The sequence below is a fragment of the Rousettus aegyptiacus genome, unplaced genomic scaffold (genome assembly GCF_014176215.1).
Source record: "Rousettus aegyptiacus isolate mRouAeg1 unplaced genomic scaffold, mRouAeg1.p scaffold_m13_p_7, whole genome shotgun sequence".
Classification (NCBI taxonomy): domain Eukaryota; kingdom Metazoa; phylum Chordata; class Mammalia; order Chiroptera; family Pteropodidae; genus Rousettus; species Rousettus aegyptiacus.
In genome coordinates, this window is record NW_023416310.1 from 2,144,711 (window position 1) to 2,164,079 (window position 19,369).

The window sequence follows — 19,369 nt, forward strand, 5'->3', positions numbered from 1 at the left end:
CGGGCACAGTGCGCTTATTCCGGGAACGCAGAAAAGCACCCCAGTCACCGAGGCGTGTCCTTGTGGCGGTGGCAGTAATGAGGGCCTCGTGCTTAGTTGCAGGACTCCTGGCCTTGAAGACACACACGCCCCCTTCTCTGAGTCAGCCCGTGCTCGTCACGAGGAGCAAACACACTTGACAGAACGGTCATTTTCTCTAACCATTCGGAACAGCGCCCCGAATTACCTGCAGAGCTGGGATTTTTTTTTTTTTTTTTTTTACAAATCGAGTTAGCCACAACGTCTAGGAAAACAAACGAACTCTTCTTCAGGACGGAGGAGATACCTGGAGTCGGCCCGACTTCGGTGGCACCGTGAGCCCTGGCGGGTGGCTGGGGGTCCCAGCCGTGGGCACGCCGACACCGACGCTGGTCAGAAAGGTACCGCCTGCTGCAGATTAGAACGGGGGCCACTGGCGTGCCGTGGCGGTTAAGGCTGGAGAGCAGCCGGCGCTCCGGGGTCAGCTCCAGGGTGACCGGGTTTTCCTGGACCTCTGCTCTCGCAGACTGGGCGCCCTCGGCCCATTGTGTCGGCTCCTAAGACGGGGCCGCGTGTCCCCTGCACGCAGACAGCCAGGGGCTCGGCGTGCGGCCCCGCAGTGCCGCTGGGCAGGGGACCGGAGTCCGGCCGCTCCTTAGATCCTGCCGCTCGGCCCTGGGGCCGTGGCCGTCACCTGTCTCGGAGTGGTGAGGGCTTGGAGGAGGGCTGGGCTGCGTGGTCCCGGGCGGTCCCTCGCGCTCGGACGCGGGCTGTGTGTTTGGCGTGGATTAAGCTCCCCGCTTTTCCGCTCTGCAGCCGCCCTCTGCACGAGGCTTGGCGCGTCTTGCTGCAGGTCGAGGAAGCAGGGGCTGTGCGTCTGGCCTCCCGCTTCCGTTCCTTTGAACGTGATGCCGTTTTCTTTCCGGTCTTTCCTTGCTGGTTTGCAGACGGGACCTTGCAGCCTTTTGGGGGGCGGTGGGCCCTGGAGGGAGCCTGCTTTCCTTCCACACGGCCCCGGGAGGGACCCCTCTTCCAGGCTCCAGCTTGTGGTGTGCCAGCCCCTGGAGCCATGGCCACCCACCCCCCGCACCCCTGAAGCTGGGGCGACAGCAGCGCGCACTTGCGTGGGCCCTAACCCCTCCTCCTCGCCCCCCGCACCCCGGGTCTGGGGCTGGGGCTCAGGCGCCCTCGTGTCCCCAGCGAGGCTGAGGGACGGTCTGGAACCTGCCTGCTCCTTTGTGCCTTTGTCAGACAGGGAGAGAGAACTTCGCCCGGAGCCACTCGGCGGATATTATGCAACTCCCCCGCCCCCGCCCCCCACACACCTTCCCAACCGGACACTCTTCCTGTGGAGCTTGCTTTTCCCTTTCAGAAGCACTTTTCCAGCGGCTGGGCTGAGTGGAAACAGCCCAGCTGGTTTCTTTGTGGGCGAGCCGCTAGTTCTTGGAATGCGAGGGTGGGGTTCAGTTCCCCTTAGAAAACCCTCCCCTGCCCCTGCCCGCCTTGCCGGCCTGTCTGCTTCGTGCGCCAGTTTGCCTGAGGGGGGCTGCCTGCCGTAGGTGCCCTGGGACCGCAGCTGGCCCGGCGGCTGGTGCGTCCAGCCCTGGGTGGGGGCGCTGTACGCACTGCCGAGGCCAGCGTCGGGGGTCCCCTCCCCGCCGGGTCCCGGCCCCAGCTCCTGGAGGAAAACGCCTTGTAGATGCTCGCGACTGCAAGCAGGGGATCAGGAAGGGGTGTCGGTGAGGCCGGTCCGCCCGCCCCTTGCGGGAGGAGAGCACGTCCTCGGCCCTGGGCCTCAGCGATGGCAGGAGCAGCCCACGCCGGCCAGCAGACGCCATCGCCAGAGATGCGGCTGGCCCAGTGCGTGGCGGGGGGCGCGGCGCGAAGCTCGGCCCTGACCTTCCGACTGGGCGAGCGCCGTCCGCACCGAATCGCGTGCCCCTGGCCGCACCCCGAGCCGCGGACGGCTGTCGGCGCCAGCGACTGCCGGTTGACGCCACGGACTAGCCGGGCTCGTCGACTGCTCTTCCTCGGCTTTTCCGTGTATGTCAGCGTTGGCAAGCCACCACACTGTCATCGAACCCGCAGGACAGACGCCGCACACGAGCCCAGGGCGCGCGGCGCGAGGGCGTGGCTTTGATCCTGAGGATCTTGCGGCCTCGATGCAGGAGGGACTCTGCCAGCCCGGGGTGTGGACGAGGGGCCCCGACAGGGAACGTCAGACGTCCTGGGACGGCCGTGGCCCAGGGAGATGCCAGGGAGCTGGACCGCGAGGGGGACGCCGCTCACTGGGGGGACGGGGAGAGGCGTGGGCACTCTCGCCACCGGAGCGAGCACCTTGGGCTTCCTCAGGAAGTCGGCGTGAGGCGGGGTGGCCCACACGGGGGCTGTCCTTGGGGAGACAGTGGGCGTGCGGCCTGCGTGAGGCCAGGCGGGCTGGGCGGGGCCGGCCGCAGGTGCCCGAGAATCCGGCTGTGAAGCGTCCCCGTGGAAGGCTCAGGCATTAGGAGCGGAAATGAAATTCTGGGGGGAAAAATTCCGACTTGGTTACAGTATTTGACGATGTTTAGCAGCAGCGGGGGGTCGGGGGAGAAGATGGGAACAGTGGGTGGGTCATCAGCAAAGGTGGCAGGCGACAGGGACATGGGGTCAGCGGTTGGTGTGCGGCTTTGCGGGCGCTCGGCCGCTGTCGGCCCAGAATCGCCTCAGGCCATGTCGGTGCCGCACGGCGGAGTCGGTGGCTGCTCCAGAGACGGTGGCCTATGAAGCCGACACGTGTCCTGTCCGGGCGTCCGGGCAGAATGCACCAGCCTCAGGTCTGTGTCCCCTGCGCTCCGGGATGACGTGTGACCCGTGCAGGGTGGGATGAGGCCCCGCGCCGTGCCGTTTCCCAGGCCGGGGCAGGGCAGGCTGGGTGGGCTGGGTACGTGACCTCAGCCTCCCTGGCCAGCTCCCTCTCGGCCCCGGACGGGACCCCTTCCTCCGGTCTGCCAGGAGTGCTCAAATGGGGCGACACAGAACCCTTAAGCAGCGAGACCCGGGGCGAGGCGAGGCGGGACTCCCACGGCGCAGGGCTGCGGCCGCCTGGCGACCGCCCATGTGACATGCAGGCTCGTTTCATCCCGGAAAACGTGTGAACATGGCCTGTGGTGAAGAGGAAGGGACGGGCCCCGGCTGCCCGGAGGCCCACGCCTCCACCCTCGGCCTCGCAGTGCCTCAGTTTCCTCCCACAAAATGAGGGGCGACGGTCCCTACGATTAAGCGGCTAACGAGTCCGTACTCTGTCACTTTCTCAACGCATCTTCGCTGTTACTATTCTTTCTTAATCCTTATTTGAATTAATGTTGCTTGGTTTTCCCTTGTGGGGAAAATAAAATCCTCCCGAAAGGCTGACCCTCATTCCACAAGCTGACGGGCACCTGTCTAAAAATCCTAATTCCGACAGGCTGTCTGTCTGTCAGAGGATGTCCAACCTTTCAATGATAGAAGGAACGTAGGATTTTAAATTCAGAGAGCAGATGTATGCAGACATTTCTGGTAATCTGAGTTACTTCAGAGAAGAAAAATACTATTAAAACATCATCTGGAACTTTTCTCTTAATTTACGCAATATCGAAATGCATCTCCTGACTCGAAGCAGGCAAGTTACAACTGGCCCACACTGTGTCAGGTTTGCAGCGTAGTGATTAGACGTGTGCGTGACTCACAGAGTGGTTCCCCGTGAACCTAGTGCTCCTCTGACACCTTATCACAATATCATTGGCCACATTCATGTACTTTCTACCTCCTTTTTTTGTAACTACCTCTTTATCCTTCTTAATCCCTTCCCCCTTTTCTCCGAACCCCCAACCTCCCTCCCATCTGGTCACCCTCAAAACGTCCTCCGTATCTAGGAGTGTGTTGCTGTGTGTGTTTATTTCGCTCCCTCACATCCACGCGGTCGTGGCCTGTCTTCCTCTCTGGCTTGCTGCCTCGTGGAGTATCTTTTTCCATCCGTTTACTTTCGGTCTGCATGTCTTTTAATCGGAAGTGAGTCTCACACCCACATTTTTTAAAAGGTAAATATTGAGAAATCCCGTTTGCCTCCGTGCCCGGCGGCCCGTTCTCTCCAGCGCCCAGCCCTCCCCGCCCTGTGAGGTCACCGTTTTCACTAGGACCTTGGGCCTCCATCCGGTGTTTCTCCGTGCGAGTAAAAACCGGACAGCTGTACGCAAAGTGCATACGACGTTTACCATGTCGCGTATGCTGTTCTGGGCTCTGTTCTTTTCTTACACGTTCTGCCGACCTTTTCGGCTTCGTGTCCGGGAGGCTCCTTCCTCCTTTCTGTGTGGCCTGGCGTTCCACTGGGCGGGCCGTCCACGGTTCACTTAGCCCGTCCCCTACGTGGGTGGCCTTTAATCTTCTGGTATTTCAAACAAGACCGTGATGACTGATTTCACACGCTGACTGGTCGCATGCCTAGAGGCGGCATTTCTGGGTCAGTGGGCGAGAGCAGGTACGGTTCGGGCAGCTGTTTGACGGGTCCCCCAGACACCCCTTTCCTGTGCTGCCTCACGTGGCCCCGCAGTCGGCGGGGCGGGGGGCTGGCGGGCAGCCCACAGCTTCGCCCGCGGTGCTTGGCCAAACACGTGAGTTTCCAGTCGCACAGGTGAGAAGCGGCATCTCATGTGGGTAATTTGTATTTCTCTCCTTCTGAGCACCTGAGTTGGGGGGCTGTTCGTTTTTCTTTCCCTGTGATCTAGTTATTGTTCTTTGATTGTTTCCTGTCAAACTGTTACTCTTTTAATTTATCAATTTCTGAAACTGTTTTAAGGAGATTCACTCTTTGGGATATGTTTCACATTTTTTTTTCCCTCATTTTATTATTTATTTAGATTTTCCATGGCTTTGCAGAAATTTTCAAATTTATGTATGAAGGGGAATATTGCAGGAAGAAAACTAATTTCTCTTCATTCTAATCAAACGGTGCTTTTCCGAATGCGTGTGTCATCTGTAATGTCCAACATAACGAGCGTGTGCTTTTCACACTCGCTTTCCACTCACCAGTTGTGCCCTGAAGCCATCGGTCAGTAGTGTAAAGTGACATTCTGTGGCCCACACTCTTTCACTCCGCTCACCCTGCTCACGTGTCCACCTAGAGCTGTTCAATATTATAGAAAATACCTTAACGAACATTTTCGTGCTCCCAGTTTTTCATTCTATGACTGAATTCCCAGGAATGGGGTCGCTTGACCAAAGGATCGAAACGTCTTTGAGGTCCTTGATGAACATTGTCTGTTGCTCCTCATAGCGTTCTGCCATGGTATGCTGTCTCTAGCCACGTCTGTTCGTGAGTTTCTCCATGACTATAACCAAATCGTTATTATTCAGATGATGTTCGGTTGATCTTATAGGTGGAAAGGAGCCCCGTCTTGTTCCACGTGAGTAACTTGGGGTGCAGAGAGCTTACAAGTGTCAAGGTCAGAGAGCAGGCTGAAGGCAGACCCGGGGCGAGAAGCCGGCATCCTGGGTCCCAGGAAGGAAAGCCGGCCCGTTTGTGCCCGAGGTCACACTTGAGCACAGGTGACCGGACGCAGCTCCTCGCACCATTTTCACACACGTTTATCGGGCCAAAGTGAGCATTTTTACTTCACCGAAGAAAAGTCGCACCTAGTTTCTAGTAGCGATGGGGCCTTCCGCTCCATGGATACTTTCTACATCTGGCACATTTTACCAGGTGTGACGTAGACTGCCATACCGGGTCGCTGACATTACATGGGCATAACATTCTCGCTGTTGCCTGGAAGCTTCTAGAGTAATAGCGCAGTGATCCTCGGAACGCTGTCGCCTGAGCCTTTTCCCTGGTGCTGAGTCCGGAGTGTCAGACACGTCGTGCCGACCCGCCCTTACGCACACCTGCCCTGTGCTAGCGGCCCTCGCGCCGTCTCTGGGGACAGGACTGGGCAAAGCAGGTGGCCGGCGCACTCCGCAGGGGGACAGCAGCAGCGTGGCAAGTGGGCGAGGTGGTGGGCGAGGAGAGGAGAGGGAGGGGGTGTCGGAGGTGTCGGTGGGGGCCGCGGAGGAGCTGTCTGTCGCTTAACGAGCATCACTGAGGAGTCCCCGGGAGTTTCAGGGCGGGGGGACCTGATGAAAGAGTGTCGTGGCCGGCTCGCCATTGTCTAGAAACCAGAGACGCTCGCCTGGCCCCCCACCCTCCTCAGCTTTGCCCAGGGCGGTGACTGCAGTCCGCCACAGCCCTGGAGAGCTTGGACCTGCCTCTCCCTGGAGGGCCAGGAGCCTCCTGAATGGCCCTTGCCGCGTCAGAGGACAGCGCTGCCTGCGCGTAGCGGCAGGCTCTGCTATTTTTGGTGCCACGATTCTATACTAATGATTCTCAAGTGACCAGAGTTCTGCATCCTTAGAAGACCCAGTCCCATTAGACCCATTATCATTTCAACAACTTTGTCCTCCCCGAAACAGGCTTGCGAGGCGGCCGCATGTCCGTTCACTGTGACTAAGGGCTTCACGCCCAGGGGCACCATGCGGAGGTCCTGGAAGTAAAAGCCCAGGTCAGAGCAGTGCACCGGGAAGGACGCGCTTCTAGATGGCCATTGTCATGACGGTCCCAGCAGAGACGCTTCCAGCCACGGGAGGCCGTTTGCAGCCAGGCGGTGGTGCTTCCCAGGGAGCGATTTGAGGTTCCGCCTCTGTCTCCCTCCAGGAAAGGTTGCGTCAGTTTCTTTGATGACGCCCGGCTCCCTAGAGGGCGGGTGTCAAGCGAGCATCACACTCAGAAACGGCGAGCCGGCTCCGCGCTTAGACCCAGACTGCTCGGCCGAGGCTGTCCCTCCTTTTGTGAAAGTCCCCAACGCCCCAGCGCTGGGCTTCGGCTCCCGCGGGCCCTCGCCGGCATGTCGGAGCTGATTCTGAGTGAGTCCACGATTTGCTTTTCTGTCTCCCGGAGCCCTGCATGTCGTCTCGCTGAAGGACGGAGCGTGGGCCAGGGAGCCGCTGGGACCGAGGGGGACACGAAGCTGGTCAGCCACGGCTGCATCTCTCCGTCGCGGCTTTGGTCGTCTGCGTTCGGGTTGCCCTAGCCAGGGTCAGACGAGAGAGGCTGCGGTGGCCTCGGGTGTCCTCTGGGTCAGTCCCTGTTGCAGCGTGCGTTCTAGGACAGTGGGTGAGGCAGGTGTGGGCCTCGGACCCGTGCAGAGAGGTCTGTGTGGACTGGGTGGGCGGACCCTCCTGACCGCCCGGTCCGGTCACAGCCCTTAACCTGCGGTCTTCTGGTGTGTCCAAGGACGCACTGACCACCCAGGCCACCTCCCGGTGAGGAGGGGACACACAGGGGAGAGGACGGGTTTTCCTTCCGGCGAGTGGCTCATGTGGCCCCTGGCATCAGCCGTGGGAGGACAGAGGAGCTGCCTGTGACACGCTGACCCGGCTCCTCACGGGGGAAGCCGCGCTCCGGCCTGTTTTCAGCTTCTTAGCCGGCCGAGTGTTCTGCCGCTGCCGTCTCAGGCCAGACGTCTTATTTAGTAACTGGGGGGCTCTCTACAATGGAAAAATATCTTAGGGGCATCGCATCGCGCCTTTAACATCCTCAGGTTGAAAACCTCGGCGGTGTTTCTGTGTTCTCGGGGTAGACAGCTGGACTGAGTGTGCAGTCGTCAGCAGTGGGTGGCTGGGGCAGGGGCCTGGAGGGCAGTTCCTGGGACAGGGGGAGGCGGGGAGCCCTGCTGAGCCTGACCCGGGCAGCAGGGCAGACCGCGGCTCGCCCAGGCTTTGGCGCCGGAGGGGGACGGGCTTCTGAAGCCAGGAGCCTGGGATCAAGATCCTGGATTTGCCGCCCGTTACCGTGGGCCTTTGGGCCGATGGTTTACCCTTCTTCAGCCTCGGCTCTCGGTCTGCTCGCTGGACGTGATGAGCTGCCTCCTGTCCCTGTGGAGCTGACCGACGGGCTTCAGAACAGAAAGCGGAAGGTGGACGTGCAGAAGCAGCGCAGCCGCCGACCGCGTGGCGCAGTGCTGCGCGGCTTCGCTCGATCACAGGACAGGGGGATCAGGACCCCTCTACTCTATCCTGTTGTTGGAGAGAGAAATTGTCCTCTTCACCCCAAAGAAACCGGCAGTGGCCCACCGAGGCGGCATTTGCTCTACCTACTTGAGCAGGCAGTAAAGGAAAGAACGATTTGTTTTTTGGACTAGGTGTTTTAAACAGCCGCGCGCTGACGCTGACTCCTCATGGCGCTCACGCCCTCGAGGGTGAGGAAAACAAGGAAGGAACGAGGAAGAGCAGGCAGTGATGCCGGGGGCCCCAGTGCCGTGAGGGCGGGGCAGGGTGCTGGGTGCGGCGGGCCCTGCGGCCGGTCACAGGGCCCGCAGGGCTGGGCGGTGTCAGGCCGTGAGTGTCCTGGTGCTGTTGCCACCGACGTTGTACTGCCGAGGTGACATGGGGCTCTTCCGGGCTGTCGCGCGTGTGAACGCGGGGTCCTTCGGTCGTCCTCAGGCCACTGCCACAGCGAGGACATAGTCGAGCCCCGGGGAGCAGAGTCTCTCGCCGCTCTGCCCGGCTCCGGCTGTCCATGATGCAGCGTGAGCCCTGAGCATGCCCAGAGGTGGCCACGAGCGTTTGGGGTAGTGCAGGTGTCTGTCACAGGCCCCGTGCCGGCCTCGCCTGCTGTCCCCATAACACGCAGGAAGGGGGCCTGGGCTCCACAGGGTCCACCGAGCTCCCTGCAGCCCGGCTGTAATGACATGGCCCAGACCTGCTCCTCCCCTGGACCTCAGTGGTGGCCGCTCCGTCCTCTGTCCTCCCTTCCGGTCGCTAAGGTCAGAGCCCTGGGTGACCCTTGGCTGGGCACGCTCTTATACCCTTACCCAAAGGGTCAGCACATCCTAGCGGCTTTTCTTTCAAAGGGCATCAAGATCGTGACCACTTGTCCTCAGCCCCGTTTGTCATCGGACCCTGCTGGACAGACCGCCCCCCGCATCCCTGTTGTGGAGCGTTGCAGGCACCGCACGGCAGGTCGCTCCGCCTGTCTGCCCCCCGCTGGTGGCGGGGCGCCGCAGACACGCTCCGGGGAGCCCCCTCCCGGCTCGGTTCCCCACAGAGCACGCTCTGGTTTTACCGACGCGGCTTCTTTAGCTGTTTTCTGCCTCCGCCGCAGCGTAAGCTCCCGGAGGGCAGGGACACGTGTCGACTCTGCGCGCTGTCGCCGCGGCCTGTGCCCGAGCGGAGTGCTCCGGGGCGGCGGCGTGACGCATGGCGGGGCGTCTCCGCCTCCCGTGGTCACGTGCGCAGACTCGGCCGTGCTGTCTGTGACGCGCGGCAGCGTGACGTGCAGCGGCGTGACGTGCGGCAGCGCGTCTCCGCCACCCGTGGTCACGTGCGCAGACTCGGCCGTGCTGTCTGTGACGCGCGGCGGCGTGACGTGCAGCGGCGTGACGTGCGGCAGCGCGTCTCCGCCTCCCGTGGTCACGTGCGCAGACTCAGCAGTGCTTCCGGTTACGCTCGCGTTGTCTCCCTCCCGGATGCCACGTATCATTCTGCCGGGCTCGTCTTCGGGGAACCTGCAGGGGACGTGGGCTCCGACACCGGAAGCAGAGTCAGCTCCTCTCGCCCCGGAATCGGGGTGTCCGCTCGCTCCTGTGTCCCCAGGATGCCCACTCCCCTCGCCCATGCCCTGTCCAGCTCTTGGGAAGCAGAGGCGAACTCCAGGCAACCCCGAGAGAGGAAGTCCAGCCCTCGGGGCGTCTGTGCCACAGGGGGTCTGCCGCGTACCCGGGACCCCGTTTCACTTCTCGTGGCAGAAGTGCGTGAAGTCAGTGACAACCGCAGCCGGGGCCGATTAAAGGGTGATTGCCCTCGGCCCCCTGAACGGAGTCCTCGTTTTTACCTTTTATTTGATCCCCTTCCCTTCCTGACGAGGCCACCGAAGGCAGGTGCTTCAGCCCGGAGGAAAGGCCTTGTCCCTTGTCAGAGGCCTCTCCGTGGGGCACCCCGGGTGTCCCCCTGTGCTCCCACGTCTGGGGCCGAGTGCAGCACAGCGTGGACGCCTACCCTTGTTCCACGTGGCTAACTGGTCATGAGTAAGGGGACAGCGAGGATCCTGGAAACATAGAGCTGGGAAGGGGAGGCCCCTCGAGGCGGGGTGGCACGGGTCCCTGAGAGGGAGGGAGGGTACCGGATGATTCAGGGACCCAGCGGAGGGAGCCGGGCTCAGCCTGTCCTGGGCTGTGAGAGGGGTCTGCAGTGACCGGTGTCATCCTTTGAGAGCGCTCACTTCGAGACCCATTCCCGACCTTCCAACAGGAGCCTGGCGCTGTGAGCCGGGTCCCACCTTTTCAGGGGGGTGGGAGACGGAGGTTTTCACAGGCTGAGAGGAGCCCGAGGCCAGCTCCCCAAGCAAAGCTGCAGACGAGGCCCTTGGTGCAGGAAGCTGCAGCCCCGGGTCCCGGAGGGCCGCCCGGTCACTCAGCAGCAGGGCTGAGGTGATAACCCAGGTTTTTCAAACCTCCCCAGCGACCTCTCTCCACCCCTGAATGCCCCCTACTCCATTACGCCTTCTTTCAGTAACTCAAGGGGTCTACAAGCCCCAAACCCAGGCTGTCGCCCCAGCAACAAGGCTTCCGCTGGCTGCCTCGAAGGGACTGGCCTTCGCGCCTGTGCTGCCCCCGTCTGAGCTGGCCAAGGGCCCCCAGAGCGCCCGGCCCTCAGCCAGGACGGACCTGAAGGAGCAGATGACAGCGTGGAGCAGTCTCCGCACCCCGCAAACCGCTCCTGTGTGTAAGCTCAGCTTGGGGCAGGGAACGGATGGCCCGTGGCTATGACGCCTTCTCATGGGCATACGCGCTGCTGCTCACTCTGTGTCCTTATCGGGAAAGACGGAGACATGTCTGATTGTGTCACTGCAGCGTTTGTCAGAAATACGTTACCTTGTAGGAGGAAGTGGTTTGGGGTGCGGGGGTGGGGGGTGTTGTGCGACCTCTTAGCGAATCTCTCAGCGGCCGGGAGCAAGGAAATCATCTCATAAAGGACAAAGATCCAAAGCCCTTCAGCCTTAAAATGCAGTGACGTTGGTTTTCACAGCGTCGCCCGCTGGCGGCCGGCGCGTAATGTTTGTGTGGGCAAATTGGAGCTGAAATAATAGGTCCTTTGTAAGTCTTCCTCTGCATTTCATTCCTGGATGGAGGTCGGTGAGCTGGCGGGGCCAGAGCACAGCGTGGGAGCTGCCGACGGTCAGGTCTGCCGGTGGCGAGCTTCGCGGGAGCCTGGGGGAGGGGGCGGCGGCTCTGCCTTAGAAAGGACGGGCTGGGCTCTGCCTGGTCACCCCTGCTTCCCAGGCTAAGTGGCTGGCCAGCGGGAGAGGCGGGAGAGGCGGCTTCCAGAGCAAGTGCATGGCCCGGGAGGAGGCGTGGCAGGGCCAGGCCCTGGCCGATGACCTGACCTTGCAGATCCCTCCAAGGCCACTCGCAGCAGGATTGCTGTTGAGTCCTGGGGGGGGTGGGGAGGCATCCCGGCCACGCCCCCGGCAGCAGCAGCAGAGCCCTGGGGCTTGCTGGGAACCTTGCTCAGGTGGCCTCTCCCCAGCCCAGGCTTTTTTTTTTTTTGGCAAAGGAAGCCCAGACCTGGGGCTGTGGAGGGTGGGACTCCGGGCGGGGCGGGGGGGGGGGCTGCCTGTCGGAGGAAGCGGCTCCCTCTGTGTGGGCTCCCTCACCCAGGTGGTTCCCTCCTGGTCTGGATGCTGCATCCCGCCCACACTGAGAGGATGCCCCAGGGGACGGAGCCCCTTGCCGCCCTCACCTGGGCAGGTGCGCACCTCAGGAAGAGCCCACTCGGCCTGCTCTTAACTGCCTGTGGCTGTTTGTGCAGCGAGCCCCCTGGGAACTGAGAACGGCCTCTGAGCAGGGGGCCGCGCCCTCGTCCGCGGGTCACCCTCTGTCGGTTGTGTCTGCTCTTCCTGCCGCCCCGCGGACTCTGGATGTGGGTGCCTGCTATGTATGGTGCAGTGACCAAGAGTGCTTCCCTCCTTCCCTCCTCCTTCCTTCCTTCCTCCCTCCCTCCTCCCTCCCTCTCTCCCTCCCTCCTCCCCTCCAGGAGCCCTGGAGGTGTGAGGTCCTGTCTGAGGGGGCGTCTTGCTGTGCAGTGGGCCTTACCAGGGACCCTTCTCTGGTGTCTCTGTGTCCCTTAGCACGTGAAAATCCATAAGGAGTTTTGATGGTTCAAAACAACACTCAGACCTGTTCTGCTATAGTCAAGCCAGTATTTTTCAGATTTTTAACAATGTTGAGTGAGGAAACAGGAGCTTAAAATTGTGCCCTTCCCCATTGAATCTGCATTTCAGTAGGCTTATTGTGGTTTAAATAAAATCAGTAATTTTTAAACATAAACTCGATCTGAGGGTGGTTCTGCTTTGCTTTGCTCCAGGCTTAGCTTCCGGTTTAGATCAGGGAGCTGCTGCAGACAGGCCCTGGAGTTTGCGTCTGGAAGGGCTTCGGGCCACAGCAAAGCAGGGGACGCACAGGTCCCGCCTGCTTCCTGCCCCTCGCACGGCCTCTCGCCGCTGGTAGTGCACCTGTCACCGTGCCCGAGCACACGCCGATGTGTCACGGTCCCCCAGCGTCCACTGGTCACTGTTAGCCGTGGCCACCGTGACCAGTGCCAGACTGGGCTTAAACTACGGGAACTCATCTGTTCTCTCGCAGTTCTGCAGACTGGAGGTCCAAGGTCAGGGTCTGATTCCAGGGGAGAGCCCTGATTCTGGCTCTCAGATGACCACCTTCTCGCTGAGTCCTCGGGTGTGTGCGTGTGTGTGCGCGCGCGCGCGCGTGTGTGTGTGAGAGAGAGAGAGAGAGAGAGAGAGAGACCTTCCTCTTGGATGAAGTCACAGTCCGACTGGGTCAGACTCCACCTTCGTGGCTCCATTTAACCCTAATATCTCCTAAAGACATATTGCCACACCGAGGACCGAGGTTTAGGGCTGCAATGCACAGATTTGGGGGACATAGTTCAGCGCACAGCATTCTCACTAGGGCTCACTCGTGGAGTTGCACATCCCGTGGGTTTCGGGAGCTGTGTGCAGCCACCCGTGTAGTGTTTCGCCGAGCGGCGTCGTGGCCCTGAAACTCCGCCCGCGCTCTGCCGGCCACCCCTCCTCCCCTGCAGGCCGGTCTTCCTCTCTCTGCTGTCTCCGTAATTGTGCCTTTTCCAGGATGTCGCGCAGTGCGGGTCACACAGTCTGTAGCCTGTCAAGACTCGCTCTTTCACTCAGGAATGCTAACTTGGGGTCCCTGCACGTCCTGTCACAACCCGGGAGCTCACTTTGCTCAGTCCTGAGGGGCACCGTGTCGTCTGCAGGGACCACAGCTACCTGTCCACCTGGGGAAGGGCTTCTCCGTTGCTTCCAGGTTTGGGAGACGATGCGTCGAGCTGCAGGTTTTCAAGTGCATGCACGTCTGCACGTTACTCGGGGTTGCTGGGACTGGTGGCGTCTGAACGTTGAGTGTGGTCCTCGCCGCCTGAAAGTTACGAAACCATGCGCGTGAGTAAGTCAACTCCGACTGGCCTTCTGCTCAGCTCCCGTCCTTGTGCTTCTGGGGGCCGCCGACAGTGATGAGGCCGTGACTGACTCTCTGCCGCCTCTACCGGCGTGGACGCGGCGAGGGAGTGCCCAGGACACCGAGGCAGAACTGAAGCTAGTTTCTCCGAACCCCTGTGGCCCAGAGAGCTTGGCTCTCATCCCTCGGGCCACCAGGGTGCGCGGAGGAGGCCTGGGCGCGGGCCTTGGCCACACCTGCGGGCCGGACAGAGGGGCCGTCCAGGGCCCTGCCCGCCCCAGCAGGCGCCTCGCCCTCTGTGCCCCGGGTTCCTCAGTCGTGAACTGGAGAAGAGCAAAGTGGTAGAGTCTCAAAGGGATCGTGCCGACAGACGCGGTGGCGTGCGGAAGCGAGGGCGCGGCGCCCGGCGCACCTGTGCGGTCGAGGTGCGGGCACACACGTCCGCGGTCAGGGTCGTGAACGTCTGTGTGGACGTTACCTGTGGCCGGCGTCGTCGCAAAGCGTAGGAAACGGACTTAGCCTTGAATGTATTGTCAGGCCGGGGGGCTTGACACACGTGGGGCCTGGGAACGCCGTGCCTAACCCACCCCAGAGTCGTGAAGGCGGATAAGCGAGAGTTTGCGTGCGGGGCGGGGGCGAGGGCGGGGCCCGGGCCAGGCAGGCGCAGGCTGCACAGTGTGCTCTGGGGGCGATGACGCCTTTGCTGGCCCTGGGGTCGGAGGGAGCCGGTGGGGGTGCTGTCGGGAGCGGCGGCGTGGGCGTGGGGCTCAGACCCCGCTGTGGACGAGAATGCCCTGCAAGGCCCCGGAGGTGCAGATGGCTGCGCCTGCCCGTCCCCCCGGATGTCCCTGATTTAGTAGGTCTGGGCTAGGGCCCCGGACACCGTGCACCAGCCGGTTCTTGGCCACGCTGGGGCGGCTGTGCCACGGAGCACAGGCTGAGGACCCCTGAAAGGCCACTGCAGAGACTCAGACGTGGGGACAGCTGCGGGCTCCCGAGCAGCCGGGGGGACGTCTCAGGGCCCCGGGGACCAGGGACTGGGGTGGAGGGGAGGAGCGGCGAGGAGGGGGAGGGTTCGGCGGGGGGAGAAACGTGGGCGGGATGCCACCAGCTCTGGGAGACCAGGGCTTGCGGAGGCCGTCAGAGTACGAGGGGGCAGTGGCTGGGTGACAGCTGGGCAGGTGGGGGACAGGAGCCCACGGAAGTCGCGGCCCCGGAGCCTGGGCCCTGACGGTCCTGGCCGGACCGCGCACTTGGCCGTGTGTCACTACATGGGCGCAGCGACCGCCGTCCGCCTGGCCGCCCGTCTCCCGGCCACCTCTCCCGCCCCAGCGTGGCCCGAGCCCAGCGGTGGCTCAGTAAGTGACGCGCCTTGTAAACAAGGGAATCGCTTGGATTGAATAATACTTATAATCGGCCAGATGTTCTTAAAATAGTTGTGTTGTTTCAGATGACTCCACGTTCGCATTAGGAAACAAAGGCTGTTTTTTTTTTTCCTTTTATTGTGCATTGTGATTTTTTTAGCAAATTCCTGTTTCGAGTCCGCAGCTGTTCAGTTTGCAGTCGTATTCAGCCCATCTTGGGTGCAGGGAGGTTCGGCATGGGCTTAGACGACATACACTTTTTGTCGTTGTCGAAAACTGTGTCTTATTATTGACACCGTTTGAGTCAGGATTTCGAGTGCAGCTCAGAACATCAACTCTGGAGGGGAAAGAATACGGACCTGGTGCCGGGAAACTGGGATCTGGCCTTCCAGAGCGGCTCCTGGGCCGGAGATGAGGGGCCCGGCGCCGTGGGAAGCCACAGTCTTGCAAAGTCAAGTGGAAGCCGTGGTCCAGGAAGAAAGGAAGCGAGAGGTCAGGCCTGTAATTTGTGCGAAGGGTCACGTCTTCGGAGAGGCTGTAAACAGGAAGAGGAGGCAAGCTGGGAGCGGGGAAGAGGGGGAGCCCGGCAGGACAGGCAGTCGGGGGACAGGGCCTGGCGTGGGGGGCGGGAGGCTGCTCGCGAGGTGTCGGCGTCTGGGACTGACGGTGGCCTTCGAGGGCTCCGTGTCGAAGGGCGAAGCCGGGATTCTGCCCTGCTGGGTGCGTTTGGGGGTGACGTCCAGTCCCGGACCAGACCGCACAGAGGATGGGGAAGAAAGAGGCTTTGGAGGCTTTAGGTTTTCTTCTTCGGCAGAGTACGGCCGTCGCCTTGAGCTTTCCTCAAAGACTGGGTCTATCGTGGCTTTTCTCCACTCTGTTTCCTCGCTTAGAGTGTGTCCCTTAGTGTCCCAGTTCTTAAACCCGACTCGGGCTAACGATACCCACTTTCCAAGCAGGCGATAAAGCCCCGGGAATTTAAAGCATATCACTTCTCACTCGCTCGGTACCGCGAGCCCGCGTGGCGGGCGATGGTGTGCGATTCTACAGACGGGAAACTCTGGAGTGCATACAGGTTACGTAATAACGTCTCCCAGATCACGTGACCGAGTGGCTGAAGGAGAGTTGGAACCCGGGTCTGCGGACTGCAGAATGCGGTCTCCTCTCTCCTCGCCCTGCAGCTGCTGCCCCAGGCCCTGTAGCACCCAGCCCAGGCCCTGTCACACAGCGGACAGCCACCCCCCGCTCTCCAGCACAGAGACGGCCTTAGCAGCCTCTGCCCCCAGGGGTCATTTCCGGGCCTGAGTGACCTCTCAAGCCAGCCCTGAGCCCGTGTTGCTTCTGCTCGAGGTTTGTGGGTTCCCTGTGGGCTAGCCGACATTCCCAATCAAAACATAGTTGCCTCCCTGTACAGTGAGCCTTGAGGGATGTTACTTATAACGTGTTATTAGGGATTAAAACAGAAAAGGATGCTGACGAATATGAAGAAAAAAATCCTTGGCCTGTGAGCCTGGGATCCAGAAAGATCTTGCGGGCATTTAAAATACTAACGGGCATGAGCATGGATTCAGGGTGTAGAATTTGGGGCGATGAGGCTGGATTCTGGTACTTCCTGCACCCCCAGATAGAGGGCTGACCCCCAGATCATGAGTATTCTGGTGACAAGGCTCGTGTACATGACCTGGAAGGCTCAGACCAATTCGGAAGCGACTTGGGATTGTGCGTGAGTTGTTTTCCAACCATGGAAAGCCCAGCTACTTTAGACTGAGCTGCTCTGTGATTGGCTGTCCCGGGAGGAGGCCGGGTCCTCCCCGCCGCTGTCCAGCCCTGCCCTGGACGCTGACCTCCCCGCGTCACTCCCCGTGGGCTCTGCTCTGCCTTGGGGAGCCCCTCCTACCCCCGCTCGAGTGCTCGTAGGTCAGGGTCCCTGCTTGCCTAGTCCGTTCACGTCACCTGTGCCCTGACACCTGAGCGCCTCCGAGCGCGCTGTCACGCCAGGTCCTCCCTGCACCCAAGTGCCCCGCGTACGGAAGGCCCACGGCGCTTCGTCTCGGGGTCGACCTAAGACACAGCTAGTATGTGCCGTGACACCGGAGCTGTGACTGACAGAGCCTGAGGGAGGATTGTGAGGGTTTAAAAATCCGTCCTGACGGCTCCTGGGACTCACCGAGTCCTGAATCACAGGGCGTGGCGGCCTCAGTCTCCCTCGCAGGACGGGGCTGTGGCTAAACGAGGCCCTCGGGAAGAGGGGGCCGGCTTCTGCCTGAGCACGTCCCGTCTGTGCCAGCCCCTCGTCTGACCTCGTAGCTGTCATGACGACGCTGTGACGTGAGACCACCCGCCCGTCACACCAATGAGCGCACTCAGGCCAGACGTGAAGCCACTGCGGGCTGAGTGCGGGCGTCCACTGGGCTGGCAAAGGCGTTAGGCTGCCCCTCTGGGCTGGCGAGGGTGTCAGGGTGCCCCTCTGGGCTGGCGAGGGTGTCAGGGTGCCCCTCTGGCTAGTGAGGGTGTCAGGGTGCCCCTCTGGCTGGCGAGGGTGTCAGGCTGCCCCTCTGGCTGGCGAGGGTGTCAGGGTGCCCCTCTGGCTGGCGAGGGTGTCAGGGTGCCCTCTCTCTTGTTCTGATACCTGCTCCTGCGTGGAACGTGACCCCGCTTCCGAGCGCGAGCCTCCTCCCCCGCAGAGCCCTCCTGGGCTGCGGCTCTGCCCCGGCTGCCGGCGTCCTCGCCGGAGCCCGGAGCCCCAGTTTCCCGCGGGTCCCAGGCCGCCCCGGGTTGCCGTTCGTTTTTATGCGGCGGGGGACGTTCGTGATTCGAGTCCGCGGACCCTGGGCCGGGGACGTGCCTGACGCGCTTCCGAGGTTCCGGGACCTCGCGGCCACGCGGAGGGCCGGTCCCCGCCGGCGGCCTGTTTTGTGTTCCCTTGGCTGTGCGTGCGCGTGCGACGTCTTCCTCGAACTGCAGCCCTCTGCCGTGCGACGTCGGGCAAGACGGACCAGCAGGGGCCGGGGGACGGGGGGCGGGGGGCCGCCCTGTGTCCACCGGGTTCCCTTCCGCAGGCCGGACGGCGGGGGGGGGGGGGGGGGGGGACGGGGACAGTCCGAGTCGGTGTCCACCTGACCTGTCGGCAGCAGTCAGGGAGGGCCCGGCTGCCCAGGGCTTCATCTGAGACTTCAGCTTGACTCTCACCCGGCTCCGAGGTGGGGCGCGTGGGGCGCAGGCATGGTACAGCACGTGCGTGCCTACTGCGGTGCCCTCGAGTGGCACAGGCTCAAACCAGTGCCGGGGGCGGGGGGGTCTGGAGTAAGAATTCAGGTCTCTAGACGCAACCCACGGGCAGTGACGGGGGCCCCATGGCTCGGGTGCGGCTGGGGGGTGGAGACCAGGCCTCCCCGTGTCCCCCGAGCCGCCGCGGTGGCTCCGTGTGGTGAGTGCAGTGGCAGGAGCTTACTGGCCCTGCTGGGGGACACGGGCTGGGGGTGGGTGAGGACGGGGAAGTGACGGTGACGTCCGCTCATGTGTGTCACGCTGGTCGCTGCTGGGCGCCCCGGCCACACCGTGAGCAGACCTGCCGCAGGCCCTGGCCCCGTGAGGCCGGCAGGTCAGCGCTTCGGCCGGGCGCCGGGGCTGTGGTGCTCGGCAGCGTCCGGAGGGTCGGGAGACGCCCGGGTGGTGTGGGTGGGGGCCGGTGCGGAAAGGTGGGGGCGTTCGGGGGGCGCCACTGCCCGGGCTCCCCGGGAGTTTCCCCAGCAGAGACCGGACCCCAGCCCCACTCAGCCGCAATTGCTTTAGCACAAGCTGCGCTTCCGCGGTGGCCGAGGGGGCTCCGGGGCTGGCCGCCGGGCTGGTGGGGGGGGGGGGGCAGGGCCAGGCCCATCACCAGCCACATGGCCCCCACCCGGCGCCCCAGCTGCAGCCCAGGGTGGTGCTGCCCACTGCGCCCCGAGGGCAGCCCAGGGCCGGGCTGCGCACAGCGCTCCGGGGCGGCCGCAGGGCTGACACCGTGCTCCTCTCGTTTCAGACTGCGCTGCCATGACCACGACGCGGCACCGGCCCACGTGGGACCTGGCCCTCGACCCGCTGGTGTCCTGCAAGCTGTGCCTCGGGGAGTACCCGCTGGAGCAGATGACCACCGTGGCCCAGTGCCAGTGCGTCTTCTGCACCCTGGTGGGTCCGTGTTGGAGGCGACACCGTGTGAAAGGCTGTCGGCGGGTCAGCCTGCGCCTGCGCTTCGCGTCCCCGGACCGCAAGCCACGCCCTGTTCCGCTTCCGCGGGCGAAGGGTCCCCCCCTCCCCCGTACCCACCCCCCAGGCATCCCCGTGTTTCCTCGAGTGGGCCAGGCCGCCCCCGCGGGGCTGCGCCCCAGGTGCTGGGGGGGGGGCAGCGGCCGGCAGCGGGACGGGGTCTGGAAGCGCGCGGGGGTCCAGGAGAGCCGGCCGTGCGCGCTTGCC

At 62.7% G+C, this 19,369-nt stretch overlaps 1 protein-coding gene across 5 annotated transcripts in view; it reads left to right on the plus strand.

The window, feature by feature from the left end:
* The window catches only part of RNF144A (ring finger protein 144A), a 64,058-nt gene that overhangs the window by 28,143 nt on the left and 16,546 nt on the right, over window positions 1-19,369 (plus strand). For 2 of the 5 annotated variants that reach the window (XM_016121083.2, XM_016121085.2), the window contains exon 2: window positions 18,939-19,084. In XM_016121083.2, the coding sequence (XP_015976569.2) occupies window positions 18,950-19,084 (135 nt within the window). In that variant the 5' untranslated portion in view covers window positions 18,939-18,949. Of the gene's footprint in view, window positions 1-96; window positions 420-14,795; window positions 15,413-18,938; window positions 19,089-19,369 lie in introns of those variants that run through there. The other 3 variants (XM_016121080.2, XM_016121082.2, XM_036224103.1) reach the window with 3 other exon arrangements.